Below are 17890 nucleotides of genomic sequence, written 5' to 3' on the forward strand. Positions count from 1 at the left end.
AAGAGAGACTGCCCTGGTGGTCCAGTGGGTAACACTCCATGCTCCCAATGCAGGGAATCCGGGTTAGATCCCTGGTCAGGGAAGTAGATCCCCCAAGCATGCCGCAACTAAGAGCCCACATGCTGCAACTAAACATGCCGCAATGAACATCCCACGTGCGACAACTGAGACCTGGCACAGCCAAAATAAATAAATACATATTTTTAAAAATCCTAAGCAAGAATTTGAAGGTCTCTGCAAAATAATTCACAGATGACTTTCCAATCTCATCTGACCACAACTCTAAGCTCAAAGAAGGTTCTCTTTCCCCTCTTCACCCACTGAATATTGCTTTACTTCTCTTTAAGAGCAACACATTCAGCTTATCGTTCCTTGTTTAAAACTCAAGAGTACTCCCTACTGGAGTGTAAACGCCTCAAAGGAGGAAACTGGTCTGAGTTCACCTCTTTTTCCCATGTGAGAAATAACAAATTTCCTTGAACAGAGGAATACTAAATGTTTATTAAGATAAAGATAATGCCTGCTCAGGGATTCCTTAAGAGAAAAGAGTGTTGATTTGTTGAGCATTTTTTAAAAGCCCTGAAGTCATTTAGTACAATCAAATATTTTCCCTTCTATCTCTAAATTGAAATATTCAATAAGCTGTGTTGGATGCTCTACAGGCAGCCTTCAAAAGAAATGCATTATTTCATATACTTAACAGTAACAGGTCCAGTCACTGTAATATGAAACATTTACTCTTAGTTCTCTATTTTTAGGAGATACTCAGAAAACACAATGAAAATTCATAAATAGGGTGTTTTGATTTTGAATGTTGGGGGTATCTGAGGAAAGGGGAAAGGCAAGAAAAATAAGAGGTGGGCAAATTCTCTCTAACTCTACAGAAATTAACCAAGCCTAGCTTCAAAATCTCTAAAGTGGGCTGATAATATTAGTATTAAAAGTAAAACCATTTTTAAAATATACTAGGGACTTCCCTGGTGGTCCAGTGGCTAAGAGTCCACCTTCCAATGCAGCAGACAGGGATTCGAGCCCTGGTCGGGGAACTAAGAGCCCACATGCCACGGGGCAACTAAGCCCGAGCGCTCTAGAGCCCACGTGCTGCTACTGAACCCATGTGCCCAGGAGCCCGCACGCCAAAACTAGAGAGGAGCCCGCATGCCACAATGAAGAGCCCATGCACCACAACTAAAGATCCTGCATGCCACAACGAAGATCCCGCATGCCACAACTAAAGACCCGACACAGCCAAATAAATAAATATTTTTACAAAATAATAATAAAATAAAGTATAGTAAAAGCAAAGATGTGCCTCCTGATAAAATGTGCTCAAAAAGGCGTATCACTTCATACTATCCCTAGCAAAATACATAAACACAAGGAAACACCAGACAAACCCAAATTAACTGGCCTGTGTTCTTCAAAAAACGGAAGGCAAAAAAAAGGCACGGTGAACTGCTCCAGATTAAAGAAGATTAAACAGACATGAAAATAAAATGCAATGCATATTCCAGAACTGGATCCTGGACCAGAAAAAATGATATTTTAGTCTTTCGCTATGAAGGACATTATGAATCGATTGGCAAAATGTAAATAAGGTCTGTAGATTAGAAACAGTACTGTATCAAGGTTAATTTCTAAATTTGCTAACTATATTGACGTTATATAAGACAATATTCCCATTTTGGGGAAACTTTTTTTTTTTTTTTGGCTGCGTTGGGTCTTCGCTGCTGTGCGGGCTTTCTCTAGTTGAGACAAGCAGTGGCTACTCTTTGTTGTGGTGCACAGGCTTCAGTGGTTTCTCTTGTTGCAGAGCACGTGCTCTAGGCGCGTGGGCTTCAGCAGTTGTGGCACACAGGCTTAGTAGTTGCTCCGCGGCACGTGGGAACTTCCCGGACCAGGGCTTGAACCCATGTTCCCTGCACTGTCAGTCGGATTCGTAACCACCACGCCACCAAGGGAGGTCCCTCGGGAAACTTTTAATTTTGAAATATAGTAAAAAGGAGATATTCTTTTTTTCTTTTTTTGGCCACACCACACACAGCATGTGGAATCTTACTTCCCAGACCAGGGATCTAACCCCCTCCTGCTGCAGTGGAAGTGCAGAGTCTTAATCACTGGCCTGCCAGGGGAGTCCCAGGAGATGATTATTCTTTATCTCCCTGAAGGTAGGATCACGTTCACCTCCTGAGGTTACAGTTATAAAAAACATTCACAAAAAATCATTCAATAAAATAGTACATGAGATGAATGAGACATCGACTAGAAACTTAAGGAAGTATCTTCGATCTGTTGAGAGACTTTTTTTTAACATCTTTATTGGAGTATAATTGCTTTACAATGCTGTGCTAGTTTCTGCATTATAAGAAAGTGAATCAGCTATACATATATATGTATCCCCATATCTCATCCCTCTTGCGTCTCCCTCCCTCCCACCCTCCCTATCCCACCCCTCTAGGAGGTCACAAAGCACCGAGCTGATTTCCCTTTGCTATGCGGCAGCTTCCCACTAGCTATCAATTTTACATTTGGTAGTGTATATATGTCCATGCCACTCTCTCACTTTCTCCCAGCTCTCCCTTCCCCCTCCCCATGTACTCAAGTCCATTCTCTACTATGTCTGCATACTATTCCCGTCCCCCACTAGGTTCTTCATAACAATTTTTTTTTTAGGTTCCATATATATGTTACCATACAGTATTTGTTTTTCTCTTTCTGACTTACTTCACTCTGTATGACAGACTCTAGGTTCATCCACCTCACTAAAAATAACTCAATTTCGTTTCTTTTTATGGCTGAGTAATATTCCATTGAATATATGTGCCACATCTTCTTTAACCATTCATCTGTTGATGGACACTTAGGTTGCTTCCGTGTCCTGGCTATTGTAAACAGAGCTGCAATGAACATTGTGGTACATGACTCTTCTTGAATTATGCTTTGCTCAGAGTATATGCCCAGTACTGGAATTGCTGGGTCGTTTGGTAGTTCTATTTTTAGTTTTTTAAGGAACCTCCATACTGATCTCCATAGTGGCTTTATCAATTTACATTCCCACCAACAGTGCAAGAGGGTTCCATTTTCTGCACATCCTCTCCAGCATTTATTGTTTGTAGATTTTTCGATGATGGCCATTCTCACTGGTGTAAGGCGATACCTTATTGTAATTTTGATCAGCAATTCTCTAATGATTAGTGATGTTGAGCAGCTTTTCATGTGTTTGTTTGCAATCTGTATTTCTTTGGAGAAATGGCTATTTAGGTCTTTTGCCCATTTTTGGAGCACACTGTTTGTTTTTTAGATATTAAGCTTCATGAGCTGCTTGTAAATTCTGGAGATTAATCCTTTGTCAGTTGCCTCATTTGCAAATATTTTTTCCCATTCTGAGGGTTGTCTTTTCATCTTGTTTATGGTTTCCTTTGCTGTGCAAAAGCTTTTAAGTTTCGTGAAGTCCCATTTGTTTATTTTTGTTTTTATTTCCATTTCTCTAGGAAGTGGGTCAAAAAGGAACTTGCTGTGATTTATGTCATAGAGTGTTCTGCCTATGTTTTCCTCTAAGAGTTTGATAGTGTCTGGCCTTATATTTAGGTCTTTCATCCATTTTGAGTTTATTTTTGTGTATGGAGTTACAGAGTGTTCTAATTTCATTCTTTTACATGTAGCTGTTCAGTTTTCCGAGCACCACTTACTGAAGAAGCTGTCTTTTCTCCACTGTATATTCTTGCCTCCTTTATCAAAGATAAGGTGACCATATGTGTGTGGGTTTATCTCTGGGCTTTCTATCCTGTTCCACTGATCTATATCTCTGTTTTTGTGTCAGTACTCATACTGTCGTGAGTACTGTAGCTCTGTAGTATAGTTTGAAGTCACGGACCCTGATTCCTCCAGCTCCATTTTTCTTTCTCAAGATTGCTTTGGCTATTCGGGGTCTTTTGTGTTTCCATACAAATTGCAAAATTTTTTGTTCTAGTTCTGTGAAAAATGCCAGTGGTAGTTTGATAGGGATTGCATTGAATCTGTAGATTGCTTTGGGTAGTAGAGTCATTTTCACAATGTTGATTCTTCCAATCTAAGAACATGGTATATCTCTCCATCTATTTGTATCATATTTAATTTCTTTCATCAGTGTCTTACAGTTTTCTGCATACAGGTCTTTTGTCTCCTTAGGTAGGTTTATTCCTAGGTATTTTACTCTTTTTGTTCCAATGGTAAATGGGAGTGTTCCCTTAATTTCTCTTTCAGATTTTTCATCATTAGTGTATAGGAATGCAAGAGGGTTGTGTGCATTAATTTTGTATCTTGCTACTTTACCAAATTCATTGATTAGCTCTAGTACTTTTCTAGTAAGCATCATTAGGATTCTATATGTATAGTATCATGTCATCTACAAACAGTGACAGCTTTATTTCTTCTTTACCGATTTGGATTCCTTTTATTTCCTTTTCTGCTCTGATTGCTGTGGCTAAAACTTCCAAAACTATGTTGAATAATAGTGGTGAGAGTGAACAACCTTGTCTTGTTCCTGATCTTAGTTGAAATGGTTTCAGTTCTTCACCACTGAGGATGGTGTTAGCTGTGGGTTAGTCATATATGGGTTTATTATGTTGAGGTAAGTTCCCTCTATGCCTACTTTCTGCAGAGTTTTTATCATAAATGGGTGTTGAATTTTGTTGAAAGCTTTTTCTGCATCTATTGAGATGATCATATGGTTTTTATTCTTCAATTTGTTAATAAGTGTATCACATTGATTGATTTGCATATATTGAAGAATCCTTGCATTCCTGAGAGAAACCTCACTTGATCATGGTGTATGATCCTTTTAATGTGCTGTTCGATTCTGTCTGCTAGTATTCTGTTGAGGATTTTTGTATCTATGTTCATCAGTGTTAGTGGCCTGTAGTTTTCTTTCTTTGTTACATCTTTGTCTGGTTTTGATATCAGGGTGATGGTGGCTCGTAGAATGAGTTTGGGAGTGTTCCTCCCTCTGCTCTATTTTGGAAGAGCTTGAGAAGGATAGGTGTGAGCTCTTCTCTAAATGTTTGCTGGAATTCGCCTGTGAAGCCATCTGGTTGTGGGCTTTTGTTTGCTGGAAGATTTTTAATCAGAATGTCAATTTCAGTGCTTGTGATTGGTCTATTTATATTTTCTATTTCTTGCTGGTTCAGTCTCGGAAGGTTGTGCTTTCCTAAGAATGTGTCCATTTCTTCCAGGTTGTCCATTTTATTAGCATATCACTGCTTGTAGTAATCTCTCATGATCCTTTGTATTTCTGCAGTGTCAGTTGTTACTTCTTTTACATTTCTAATTCTATTCATCTGAGTCTTCTCCCTTTTTTTCGTGATGAGTCTGGCTAATGGTTTATAAATTTTGTTTCTCGGGCTTCCCTGGTGGCGCAGTGGTTGAGAATCTGCCTGCCAATGCAGGGGACACAGGTTCGAGCCCTGGTCCGGGAAGATCTCACATGCCGTGGAGCAACTACACCCGTGCACCACAGCTACTGAGCCTGCGCTCTAGAGCTCACGAGCCACGACTACTGAGCCCGTGGGCCACAACTACTGAAGCCCGCGCGCCTAGAGACCGTGCTCCGCAACAAGCGAAGTCACCGCAATGAGAAGCCTGCGCACCGCAACGAAGAGTAGCCCCCGCTCGCCACAGCTAGAGAAAGCCCATGCGCATCAACGAAGACCCAATGCAGCCAAAAATAAAATTAATTAAATAAATAAATTTATAAATTTTGTTTCTCTTCTCAAAGAATCAGCTTTTAGTTTTACTGATCTTTGCTATTGTTTCCTTCATTTCTTTTTCATTTATTTCTCATCTGATCTTTATGATTTCTTTCCTTCTTCTAACTTTGGGGTTTTTTTGTTCTCTTTGTGTAATTGCTTTAGGTGTAAGGTCAGGTTGTTTACTTAATATGTTTCTTGTTTCTTAAGGTAGGACCGTATTGCTATAAACTTCCCTCTTAGGACAGCTTTTGCTGCATCCCATAGGTTTTGGGTCGTCCTGTTTTCATTGTTATTTGTTTCTAGGTATTTTTTGATTTCGTCTGATTTCTTCAGTGAACTCTTGGTTATTAAGCAGTGTGTTGTTTAGCCTACATGTGTTTGTATTTTTTACAGACTTTTTCCTGTTATTGATATCTAGCCTCACCGTGTTGTGGTTGGAAAAGATACTTGACACGATTTCAATTTTCTTAAATTTACCAAAGCTTGATTTGTGACCCAAGATATGATCTATCCTGGAGAATGTTCCATGAGCACTTAAGAAGAAAGTGTATTCTGTTGTTTTTGAATGGAATGTGCTATAAATATCAATTAAGTCCATCTTGTTTAATGTATCATTTAAAGCTTGTGTTTCCTTATTTATTTTCATTTTAGATGATCTGTCCATTGGTGAAAGTGGGGTGTTAAAGTCCCTTACTATGATTCTACTGTCGATTTCCCCTTTTATGGCTGTTAGCATTTGCCTTATGTATTGAGGTGCTCCTATGTTGGGTGCATAAATATTTACAATTGTTATATCTTCTTCTTGGATCAATCCCTTGATCATTATGTAGTGTCCTTCTTTGTCTCTTCTAATAGTCTTTATTTTAAACTCTATTTTGTCTGATATGAGAATTGCTACTCCAGCTTTCTTTTGATTTACATATGCATGGAATATCTTTTTCCATCTTCTCACTTTCAGTTTGTATGTGTCCCTAGCTCTGAAGTGGGTCTCTTTTAGCCAGCATATATAGGGGTCTTGTTGTTGTATCCATTAAGCCCGTCTGTCTTTTGGTTGGAGCGTTTAATCCATTTACATTTAAGGTAATTATCGATATGTATGTTCCTATTCCCATTTTTGTAATTGTTTTGTGTTTGTTATTGTAGGTCTTTTCCTTCTCTTGTGTTTCCTGCCTAGGGAAGTTCCTTTGGCATTTGTTGTAAAGCTGGTTTGGTGGTGCTGAATTCTCTTAGCTTTTGCCTGTCTGTAAAGGTTTTAATTTCTCCGTCGAATCTGAATGAGATCCCTGCTAGATAGTATAGTCTTGGTTGCAGGTTTTTCCCTTTCATCACTTTAAATATGTCCTGCCACTCCCTTCTGGCTTGCAGAGTTTCTGCTGAAAGATCAGATGTTAACCTTTTTGGCATTCCCTTGTATGTTATTTGTTGTTTTTCCCTTGCTGCTTTTAATACTTTTTCTTTGTATTTAATATTTGATAGTTTGATTAATATGTGTCTTGTTGTGTTTCTCCTTGGATTTATCCTGTATGGGACTCCCTGAACTTCCTCTACTTGACTATTTCCTTTCACATATTAGGGAAGTTTTCAACTATAATCTCTTAAAATATTTTCTCAGTCCCTTTCTTTTTCTCTTCTTCTGGGACCCCTATAATTCGAATGTTGGTGTATTTAATATTGTCCCACAGGTCTCTGAGACTGTCCTCAATTATTTTCATTCTTTTTTCTTTATTCTGCTCTGCATTAATTATTTCCACTATTTTAGCTTCCAGGTCACGTATCCATTCTTCTGCCTCAGTTATTCTGCTATTGATTCCTTCTAGAGAATTTTTAATTTCATTTATTGTGTTGTTCATCATTGTTTGCTCTTTAGTTCTTCAAGGTCCCTGTTAAACGTTTCCTGCATTTTCTCTATTCTATTTCCAAGATTTTCGATCATCTGTACTATCATTACTCTGAAGCTTTTTTCAGGTAGACTGCTTATTTCCTCTTCATTTGTTTGGTGTGGTGGGTTTTTACCTTGCTCCTTCATCTGCTCTGTGTTTTTCTGTCTTCTCATTTTGCTTAATTTACTGTGTTTGGGGTCTCCTTTTCACAGGCTGCAGGTTTGTAGTTAGTGTTGTTTTTGGTGTCTGCCGCCAGTGGCTAAGGTTGATTCAGTGGGTTGTGTAGGCTGCCTGGTGGAGGAGACTGGTGCCTGTGTTCTGGTGGATGAGGCTGGATCTTGCCTTTCTGGTGGGCAGGTCTGCATCTGGTGGTGTGATTTGGGGTGTCTGTGACCTTATTATGATTTTAGTCAGGCTTTCTGCTAGTGGGTGGGGTTGTGTTCCTGTCTTGCTAGTTGTTTGGCATAGGGTGTGCAGTAATGTAGCTTGCTGGTCATTGAGTGGAGCTGGGTCTTGGTGTTCAGATGGAGATCTCTGGGAGATTTTTGCCATTTGATATTATGTGGCACTGGGAGGTCTCTAGTGGACCAATGTCCTGAACTTGGCTCTCCCACCACAGAGGCACAGGCCTGACACCCGACCAGAGCACCAAGATCCTGTCATCCACACGGCTCAGAATAAAAGGGAGAAAAAAAGAATGAAAGAAAGAAAAATAAAATAAAATAAAGTTATTAAAATTTAAAATAAAAAATTAATAAAAATTTTAAAAAAGAAAAAAAGAGAAAGAGAGCAACCAAACCAAAAATCAAATCCACCAATGATAAGAAGCGCTAAAAACTACACTAAGAAAGAAAAAAAATGGGGGGGGCCGACAGAACCCTAGGACAAATGGTAAAAGCAAAGCTATACAAAGTTACACACAGAAGCATATACATACACACTCACAAAAATAGAAAAAGGAAAAAATATATATATCGTTGCTCCCAATGTCAACCGCCTCAATTTGGGATGATTCGTTGTCTATTCAGGTATTCCACAGATGCAGGGTACATCAAGTTGATTGTGGAGATTTAATCCACTGCTCCTGAGGCTGCTGGGAAAGATTTCCCTTTCTCTTCTTTGTTCGCACAGCTCCTGGGGTTCAGCTTTGGATTTGGCCCCGCCTTTGTATGTAGGTCGCCGGAGGGCATGTGTTTTTCGCTCAGACAGGACGGGGTTAAAGTAGCAGCTGATTAGAGGGCTCTGGCTCACTCAAGCCCGGGGGAGGGAGAGGTACGGAATGCAGGGTGAGCCTGCGGAGGCAGAGGGCAGCGTGATGTTGCAACAGCCTGAGGTGCACCGTGTGTTCTCCCGGGGAAGTTGTCCCTGGATCACAGGACCCTGGCAGTGGCAGGCTATACAGGCTCCCTGGAGGGGAGGTGTGGATAGTGACCTGTGCTGGCACACAGGCTTCTTGGTGGCTGCAGCAGCAGCTTTAGCGTTTCATGCCCGTCTCTGGTGTCTCTCTGATAGCCATGGCTCATGCCCGTCTCTGGAGCTCATTTAGGTGGTTCTCTGAATCCCCTCTTGTCGTGCACCCCGAAACAATTGTCTCTTGCCTCTTCAGCAGTTCTAGACTTTTTCCCAGACTCCCTCCAGACTAGCTGTGGCACACTAGCCCCCTTCAGGCTGTGTTCACGCCAAGCCCTGCCCTCTCCCTGGGATCCAACCTCCAAAGCCCGAGCCTCAGCTCCCAGCCCCCACCCGCCCCGGAGGGGGAGCAGACAAGCCTCTTGGGCTGGTGAGTCCTGGTCAGCACCAATCCTCTGTGCAGGGATCTCTCCGCTTTGCCCTCTGCACCCCTGTTGCTGCACTCTCCTCCGTGGCTCCGAAGCTTCCCCGCCGCCACCCCCTGTCTCCACCAGTACAGGGGCTTCCTAGTGTGTAGAAACTTTTCCTCCTTCACAGCTCCTTCCCACTGGTGCAGGTCCCATCCCTATTCTTTTGTCTCTATTTTTTCTTTTTTCTTTTGCCCTACCCAGGTATGTGGGGAGTTTCTTGCCTTTTGGGAGGTCTGAGGTCTTCTGCCAGAGTTCAGTAGGTGTTCTGTGGGAGTTGTTCCACATGTAGATGTATTTCTGGTGTATTTGTGGGGAGGAAGGTGATCTCCACCTCTTACTCCTCCACCATCTTGAAGGTCTCATGGATAGACATTTTTTAAGTATCATTTATAAAAACACCAAAACATCTTTTTTTGTTGTTGTGGGGGAACAGAGTTACTAGCCAAAATGTAAATTAGTACCGATTTTTTTAAGTATAGTGTAAAGTATAATGTAAGCTCCATGGGGAGCCTTAATTTAATTTGTCTTGTTCACCTAAGCAGTACTTAGAACAGTTCTTGGCAATGGTAATAGTAATTAGTAACAACTAATACTTGAGTAATTATTATGTCACACTTACCTAAGTGTTTTGTGTCCATTAACTCATTTAGTCTTCACACAACCCAAGAAATGTTTGGTGAATGAATCAATACTTTTTGCAGTATGACAATTACAGTCAGTTCTGCAATAATATAACATGAGTTCCTAAAAATCACCAGGTAATGCAAAATTGTGCAATGAACACCATAGGATTCACGGGAAAAACGGGGTTAAAAGCACAACACTGAAAAAACTTCATCAGTGACACATTTTTTAAAAAAAGACAGAAACCTAATAGAAATGGTAGCACAATTTTACACAGTTTACACATATTAAGTGATTAAGAAATACACAAGCACAACAATAAATATGGCACGTTACCTTGAAAAAGACCTGAAGTTTGCTTGTGGAAGTGGGCATCAGAAGGGTTGCAGCTCATGAATTACTGTGAAGTGATGGAAGGAGAGTTATCTGAAATCGGATGGAAAATTGTAACAATAGGTGTGGATGGGTGTGGTTCATAACACAAGGGGTGAACTGAGGTATGTGGTAGATATCTGAGGTATGTGCCTATATATGCGTGTATTTTAATGTAACTCAGTTCAGCTGGATGCAGTTTCCTGCATTCACCCAGGGCAAACTTTCTATAAAGGGCCAGATAGTAAATATTTTAGGCTTTGTGGGCCATTAGGTCTCTGTTGCAACTATTCAACTCTGAGACTGTGCTACAAAAGCAGCCACAGGACAAAGTGAACAAATGGGCTTGGGTGTGTTCCAACAAAACTTTATTTACAAAAATAGGGCACTGTTTGGTAGCCATAGTTTGCTGAGCCCTGAACTTGCAGACAAAATCCTAAATAAGCAAATGCAAATTTTGTCTTATGCTCAAATTGTCCCCCGATACATCCATCTTGTTGGAACAAATTCACTTTTCAAAACAAGTTTTATAGCAGAACTAAGTTTAGAATGCTATCAAGTAAACCAAAAAATAACTGATATAATTCAAATAAGCAAAATAAATCCAGTATTACTCAAAAATAAACTATTTTTGATTTTGGATTTTATAAATCAAATGTCACCCAAAAGTCAACTGACAAATGACCAAAATAAAGACAACTAATGGTACATTTTGAACACTCATAGTCATTCAAAATCTGTGCATTAAATTCTACACAATCTTCAAGGAAAATGGGTTACGCTTTTGATAGCTCTTCTGAATTAAAATTATCGGGCTCAGTCACAAGGGCACATGTGGCTTTTACAAGATCATCGAGCAATCAAAGTTAACATATGAACTGCACTGTAAGATAAGTTCTGAAGATCTGATGTACAGCATACAGCATGGTGACTATAGTTAACAATACTGTATTATATCCTTGAAAGTTGCTAGAGAGTAGATCTTAAATGTTCTCTCCACAACAATAACAAAAAAAGGTAATTATTGTGACAGTCATTTCAAAATATATACACATATCAAATCATCACATTGTACACCTTAAACTTACACAATGCTATATGTCAATTATATCTCAATAAAGCTGGAAAAATACTAATTGCACATGGTTATACAATATTTGCCCAGGAACTGAGTTAAAAAGTCTAAGTTGACCTCCTTTCAATTAGAAAACACTAATATATACAACATTTCTTTGCTCAGGCTGCTATAACTCACATCTGAAATCCTCCCCCAGTCTTCTTTGTTAAAAGCAGATGCATCCTCCAAGGGTCACATCCAAATGCTACCTCTCTATAAGCCTTCCCTGGACCCCATCAGAAATGTCTTCCTACTCGAAACTCCCATAGCAAGTCACTTTTTACCCAACACAGCATGTAGCACTTTATATCCTGCTTCAAATTTATTTGTGAACATGTCTTATTTCCTCTGCTGTGTGGAAAATAAGCCTAATCTTTAGCCATACTAATCCCTCTGCTGGACTGCCCTTTATCACAGCCAACCCTTAACTGCTAACTTACCTTCAAGACCCAATACAGATACCATCTCCTCTGCAAAACTTTCCTAAACATCCCCCAAATTAGGCTTTCATTCATTCTGATCCCTAGCACAACCAATATACCTCCATTTTAGCACTGCTTTGTAACTGCTTATTTACTTACAATTTCCCTCCTTAGATTAAGAATGCTTTAAGGAGGCAGGAATTTTGTCTTTTACCCTTTGCATACGCTAGTACAATGCCTGGCACCTAGTTGGTACTCAAGTATTTGATCAACTAATAAAGCATTCCTCCAAAATATGGCGTATAGGCTATATACACATGAACACCACTACCATACCAATAAATTTCTTAAACAAATATTTTATGTAACAGTTCACAAGAAAGCTGGACTACTGATACCAAGAATGGCTACTTCAAGCCAAAACTCAGAGACAAAGTCTCAGAGACAGGATCTGAAAACAGTGGCTAGAGAGCAAAATTCACAGAACCTTTTCCCAGGGCAAAAGTCACAATCAGCTAGAATATACGTCTTTTCAGAAGTATCATCTCCAATCATAAAAGAGCAGAAATACACTGCATATAGTAATTTTTCAAAACAGAACATATCCTGAGCCGTAATAATTATTAACGAACTTCCCAGCAAAGTTTTTCCGTTCTAATAAATGTCTGTGTATGTGACAGTATATGAGATTATATTAGCAACAAAACACCTGTATCCTAACCATGTACGCTTCAAGGCAAAAAAGATATGCATACATTGAATAAAGAAACTTTCCCTCATCACTTCTTCTCCCTACCCCCAAAAAGGCAAACAAAGTCAAAAAATGATCGACACTAACATAACCAGGATTATGTTTTTAATAACTTTGTAGACTATCTAGTACAAGTTCATTCTGTAAATGACAAAGCAGAGGCCTAGAAAGATGAATGATTTGTCCACAACAATCAGTTGAGCAACAGAGCTGTAACTAGAACACCCAGGTTTGCCTCGAGTTAAGCATTCATTCCTCTACAACCAGCAGTTCTCAAACTTCTAGTCTCAGGACCTCTTTACACTCCTAAAACACTTAAAAATTAACAAAGACCCCCAAAGAGCTTCTAGTTTACTGTCTTTTAAGAACCGCTGTTAAAACCATGTTATCTCCTCCAGAACTGCAGGCTTTATCAGTATCTTTTAAACTTACTCCTATTTTACAGATGAAGAGCTATGGAGATTAATCATCCTGCATGTCAGCTATCAAGCCAATAAGACAAGCATTAGGATACATGTACAGAGAGATCCTACTTAGACACTCCTTTTACTGCCCTGCTATATTCAACATTCCTAAAGGAAGAGCTATACATCATTTTCCAATGGCTTAACCCATTTTAACAGCTTCTGCCAATGTCCAAGAGAACATTCAAGCTCTGGAGGAAAAAGACTTCATGTAAACCCAAGAATTGCCTGTATTCTGTCGCCCAATCCGTAAATTTATTCAGATTTCAAAAGTGAAATAGGCACATAAATACACACAATTTCTTACAGAAAAAAATATTTCACACACCTAAATCTATATACAAATACCTTTAAGTACTACATTTATCTTATCCCTAGAAATACAATACAAAAGTGAAGGCTCATGGTCAACTATACCAAGGGTTGCCAATAATGAGAACTGGCCTGATCACAATTAAAATCACAAATGTCTTTCTTTTCATCCCCACCAATAACATAAGGAAACAGCTGGCATTTGAATATTTTCAAAACCCTTTGTAAAATTTGCATGTACTCCGCTGCCACAGGCCTGGCTTAATAATTTCCACACAGTGGGAATGCACATATTTCACAGATAACATTTTTCAAAAATAGATTAGTATGCAACTGATTGTGAACTACCACAATAACAGACATTTTCTAAGACATTTTCCAAACATCTCTCAAGTAGGACCACTTCTACCTTTAAAAATTTAAGACCAATAACTGGTTATATTGCTTTCAGCTTTTCAAGTAATCAATTGCCATAAGGATTAGAATGACAAGTTCCATCAAATCTCCAAGATCTTTATATAAAAATAAATGAGGGCTTCGCTGGTGGAGCAGTGGTTGAGAGTCCGCCTGCCGATGCAGGGGACACGGGTTCGTGCCCGGGTCCGGGAAGGTCCCACATGCCACGGAGCGGCTGGGCCCGTGAGCCATGGCCGCTGAGCCTGAGCGTCCAGAGGCTGTGCTCCGCAACGGGAGAGGCCACAACAGTGAGAGGCCCGCGTACCGCAAAAAAATAATAATAAATAAATAAATAAATGAAAGTTTACCTGTCAATCAGAGGCTGATCTTTCAGGCCAAAAAACTGAAGAAATAATCTTATTTAAAACAAAATAAATAACAAAAAACTCTTTAAAAACAATAGCAGGGCTTCCCTGGTGGTGCAGTGGTTGAGAGTCCGCCTGCCGATGCAGGGGACACAGGTTCGTGCCCCAGTCTGGGAAGATCCCACATGCCGCGGAGCGGCTGGGCCCGTGAGCCATGGCTGCTGAGCCAGCGCGTCCAGAGCCTGTGCTCCGCGACGGGAGAGGCCACAACAGTGAGAGGCCCGCGTACCGCAAAAAAAAAGTAAATAAATAAAATAAAATAACAAAACCTTTGAAAACTGAGCCACTGATTTTTCAGTGTATATTTGTCCCTCGGTATCTGAGGGGAGTTGGTTCCAGGACCCACCACAGATACCAAAATCTGAAGATGCTCAAGTCCCATAGTCAGCCCTCCATATCAGCAGTTCCGCATCCTCGGATTCAATCAACCACAGATTGAAATCCTTGGTACTGAGTGGAGGAACACAGAGCCAACTGTATGATTTAGCCAAATCATCAATTTATTTTCCTCCCTCTTGCCTTTTGGCTATTTTTTTACCACAGAATCCTAGGAATGTTCTTTTTTTATAAATGTAAGTAAAAATTAGAAACTAATCTTTGCTCCTATTTTTAAGTGCTGGACAGAAGATCTGATAAAGAAAAAATCTGGAACAATTGTGTAAAATAAAATTAATGACAATTCATAGAATTGTTCATATTATTTCTGCCTCACATTAGAAGAGAATCAAGAGTGATTTGGTATTGTGGGTTCAACTCACTCAAGCATTACCTGTCAGATTATCCTTTAACTACAATTATGGCTTGAGATGAATGACACTTCAGACTGAGACAGTTCTTCTGAACACCCACTTGGAGCACTTTCATAGTAAATAATCAGCATCACACTTTTTTAAATTAATTCTTCACATTTATACATGTGTTCTTTGCAAGGGGGTTTTCACGTAGCTTAAGATTCTCCTGGAATTAAATGCTTCAGTTATCTTACTATCTCATATGAACATAAAAGACAAAATATTATAAACACCTACAAACTCAAAAGACCTACAACAAATGACAATAGTAGCTAACATGAACTTCTTCCATTGTAATACTTAGGCTAAATTAAAATGGTCATAATCACATTGTATCTGGCAGCTCAAGGAGGTATTAATGCCTGTGGTTAAGAACATAAGCTCTGGAGTCAAGACTGGGTTCAATTCCAGCTCCACCAATTACAAACTATATAACTTTGATCAAGTTCTTTGATCTCTCTATGCCTCAGTTTCCTCCTTATCTGTAAAAAGGGGAACACCAAGTACCTACCCATAGAGTTGTTCTGAGAATTAATCACGATTACACAGGTAAAAGTCAACAGTAAGCACTCAATTTTAGTTATGATTATTACTTTTACCACTAAGATCAACAAAAATTCAAGGCTCATAAGGAAAACTGACCCTGGCATAAAATGAATAATTCTATTCAGAAAGTCTATACATAATTAATTTGCTCACCCTAAAGAAAGGGAGAAAATCCAAGTTCAAGCTACAGTTTTAGAGGCAGACTTTGTGACATTTAGTAAAATCTAGAGGTCATATTTAACTGTAAGGTACACCCTTCATGTACAGGAAATGGGCACCTGATAATAACTAACCAACAAGTTGTACTGGGTACCTCTTATGTGCCCAATACCCCTTACGTAAAGGCTTATTGCACTTTGACCAATTAACACAAATTCAAAAACCAAGGCCACAATCCTTACACAACTAGGGATCTATAATCTAAGAACTAAAGTGCATTTTTTTTCCTCAAAGGAAGGAAAACATCTTCCATCTACTGCTTGTTAATGCAGAAAAATAGGCACAATAAACATCATAGGTTCATTCCCAAATTCTATACACTAGGTAAAGTGCTCTAAAAACATATATACCTATATACTATTAAGATGATGTGTACATATACACACACACACACACACACACACACACACACACACACACACACATATATACACCATCCTAATAGTTACTCAAAAGCATATTTTGCCAACTACGAATGCAATTGTGATCTATGATCCCTGTAATTTTACTTTGCCACTAGGCACCAAGGATCCATCTCAGAGCAGAAAAATTACTTAATTCACAAGGGATGAAAAGTCAAATGTCAAACTGTCTGAAAAGCAAGCCAGCCACCTGTGTAAAAGTGGTATACATTTCTTATTAACAACCCATTATTTTTAGACACTATCAAGAGGCAAATCAGAAGCACAAGAGAAAAGCAGCCTCAACCTAATATAAACGTGCTTGATTGGTAAGAGGTGGCCTGCCAGGCACTACTTCCTTGCAATAGATCTTACTTCCCATCAACCCATGTTAACGTGCTCCCCACCCCTCTTGGAATATATAAATAAATAAACAAAAATAAGGTCTAATTACTTTTGCTCAAAATTTGCCCATAAATTGGAGAAACATCTAAGGACTGCCTTACCACCCATTTAAAGCTGGACTACACAAAAAGTAGTATACTGGGGTCCTCTGGAAGCAAAACCCTGCGTTAGTATCCCTTTGCCTAGAGGTAAATCCAAGGATACCCCTCAGGGTCTGGGATAGATAAGGAATACTGGCAAGACCCACCCGTTCACCCCACAAAATGGGCTTGTCCCCAGGGGCTGCAGAAAAAAAAATAAAATTCCGCAAGGACGGGGTACTTCCCGTCTTCAGCAGTCCAAACGCCACTAAGTCGTCCCAGGATCTCACATCCTCCCGACCGCCCCTCCCCCTCTTCCCACCCCTCACCCCCACCCCTTCTTCCCCTAGCAGTCTCTAGGCCCAAAGATTAGTAAGAAAGACCGGGATACCAAAAACCGCCTCCCACTTCAGGGTCTCAATTCCACAAGCACCAAAGAATAAACAGAGGAGACCAACTAAGCTCCGCGGTTCGGGGAGGCTGGAGAAAGCGCCCGACACGCCAGGCCGCGCCCCCCACCCCCACCCCGGGTTGGAGCCTACCGCCGAAACCCCGAAACCCTCCTCACCTAAGGAGGAAACGATGCCTCTTTCCGCTCAGCAAAACACAGGCCTAACCCACCAAGCCAAAGCTTTCCCAAACACCCGGCTCAGAAGGCGCGTAGGCCGAAACCACTGGGATCCGTGAGACGGGGTTGTGTTTTACCTCATGGGCTCAGCAGTCATGTTTTCGCTTCAACGCCTTGTCGGCTTCAGCGACCGTAGGGCGCCACTCTGCGCTCCCCGGTGCCCAGTTACGATAGAAATGCACTGGACTCTTAGTCGTCACTACAGCTGGCGCTGGATCCTCCCCACAGCTCAAAGGCCGCCACCGCTGCCACCTCCGCAGGAGCCGCGGAAACAAAGCGACGCCGCCGCCGCCGCCATTTTGTTGGGCCGAGGCTCAGGCAGCAGAATTGGCGCGTCCTCCCTCTTCCTCCTTCCATCATCCATTGGCTGCCTTCTCGGCAGCGCAGATGCCTATTGGGTACAGAAATTCACCTTCTTTGGGGGCCTGTTGCTAAGGCGGTCTACGTCATTTGATCCCCTCCACCTTTTCATAGGGGGTCCAATTCAGTCCCATTGACCTGAAAGTACTAG

At 40.5% G+C, this 17890-nt stretch overlaps 1 protein-coding gene across 10 annotated transcripts in view; it reads right to left on the reverse strand.

Annotated features, from left to right (window-relative positions):
- The window catches only part of ATRX (ATRX chromatin remodeler), a 249450-nt gene extending 231769 nt beyond the window's left edge, over positions 1-17681 (reverse strand). For 7 of the 10 annotated variants that reach the window (XM_079910006.1, XM_079909999.1, XM_079910009.1 and 4 more), the window contains exon 1: positions 17457-17681. In XM_079910006.1, coding sequence (XP_079766132.1) covers positions 17457-17476 — 20 coding nt within the window. In that variant the 5' untranslated portion in view covers positions 17477-17681. Of the gene's footprint in view, positions 1-10386; positions 10477-17456 lie in introns of all 10 variants that reach the window. The other 3 variants (XM_079910010.1, XM_079910003.1, XM_079910004.1) reach the window with 2 other exon arrangements.
- Between the last annotated feature and the right edge of the window lie 209 nt (positions 17682-17890).

This window comes from Stenella coeruleoalba (assembly GCF_951394435.1).
Source record: "Stenella coeruleoalba genome assembly, chromosome: X".
Lineage (NCBI taxonomy): Eukaryota > Metazoa > Chordata > Mammalia > Artiodactyla > Delphinidae > Stenella > Stenella coeruleoalba.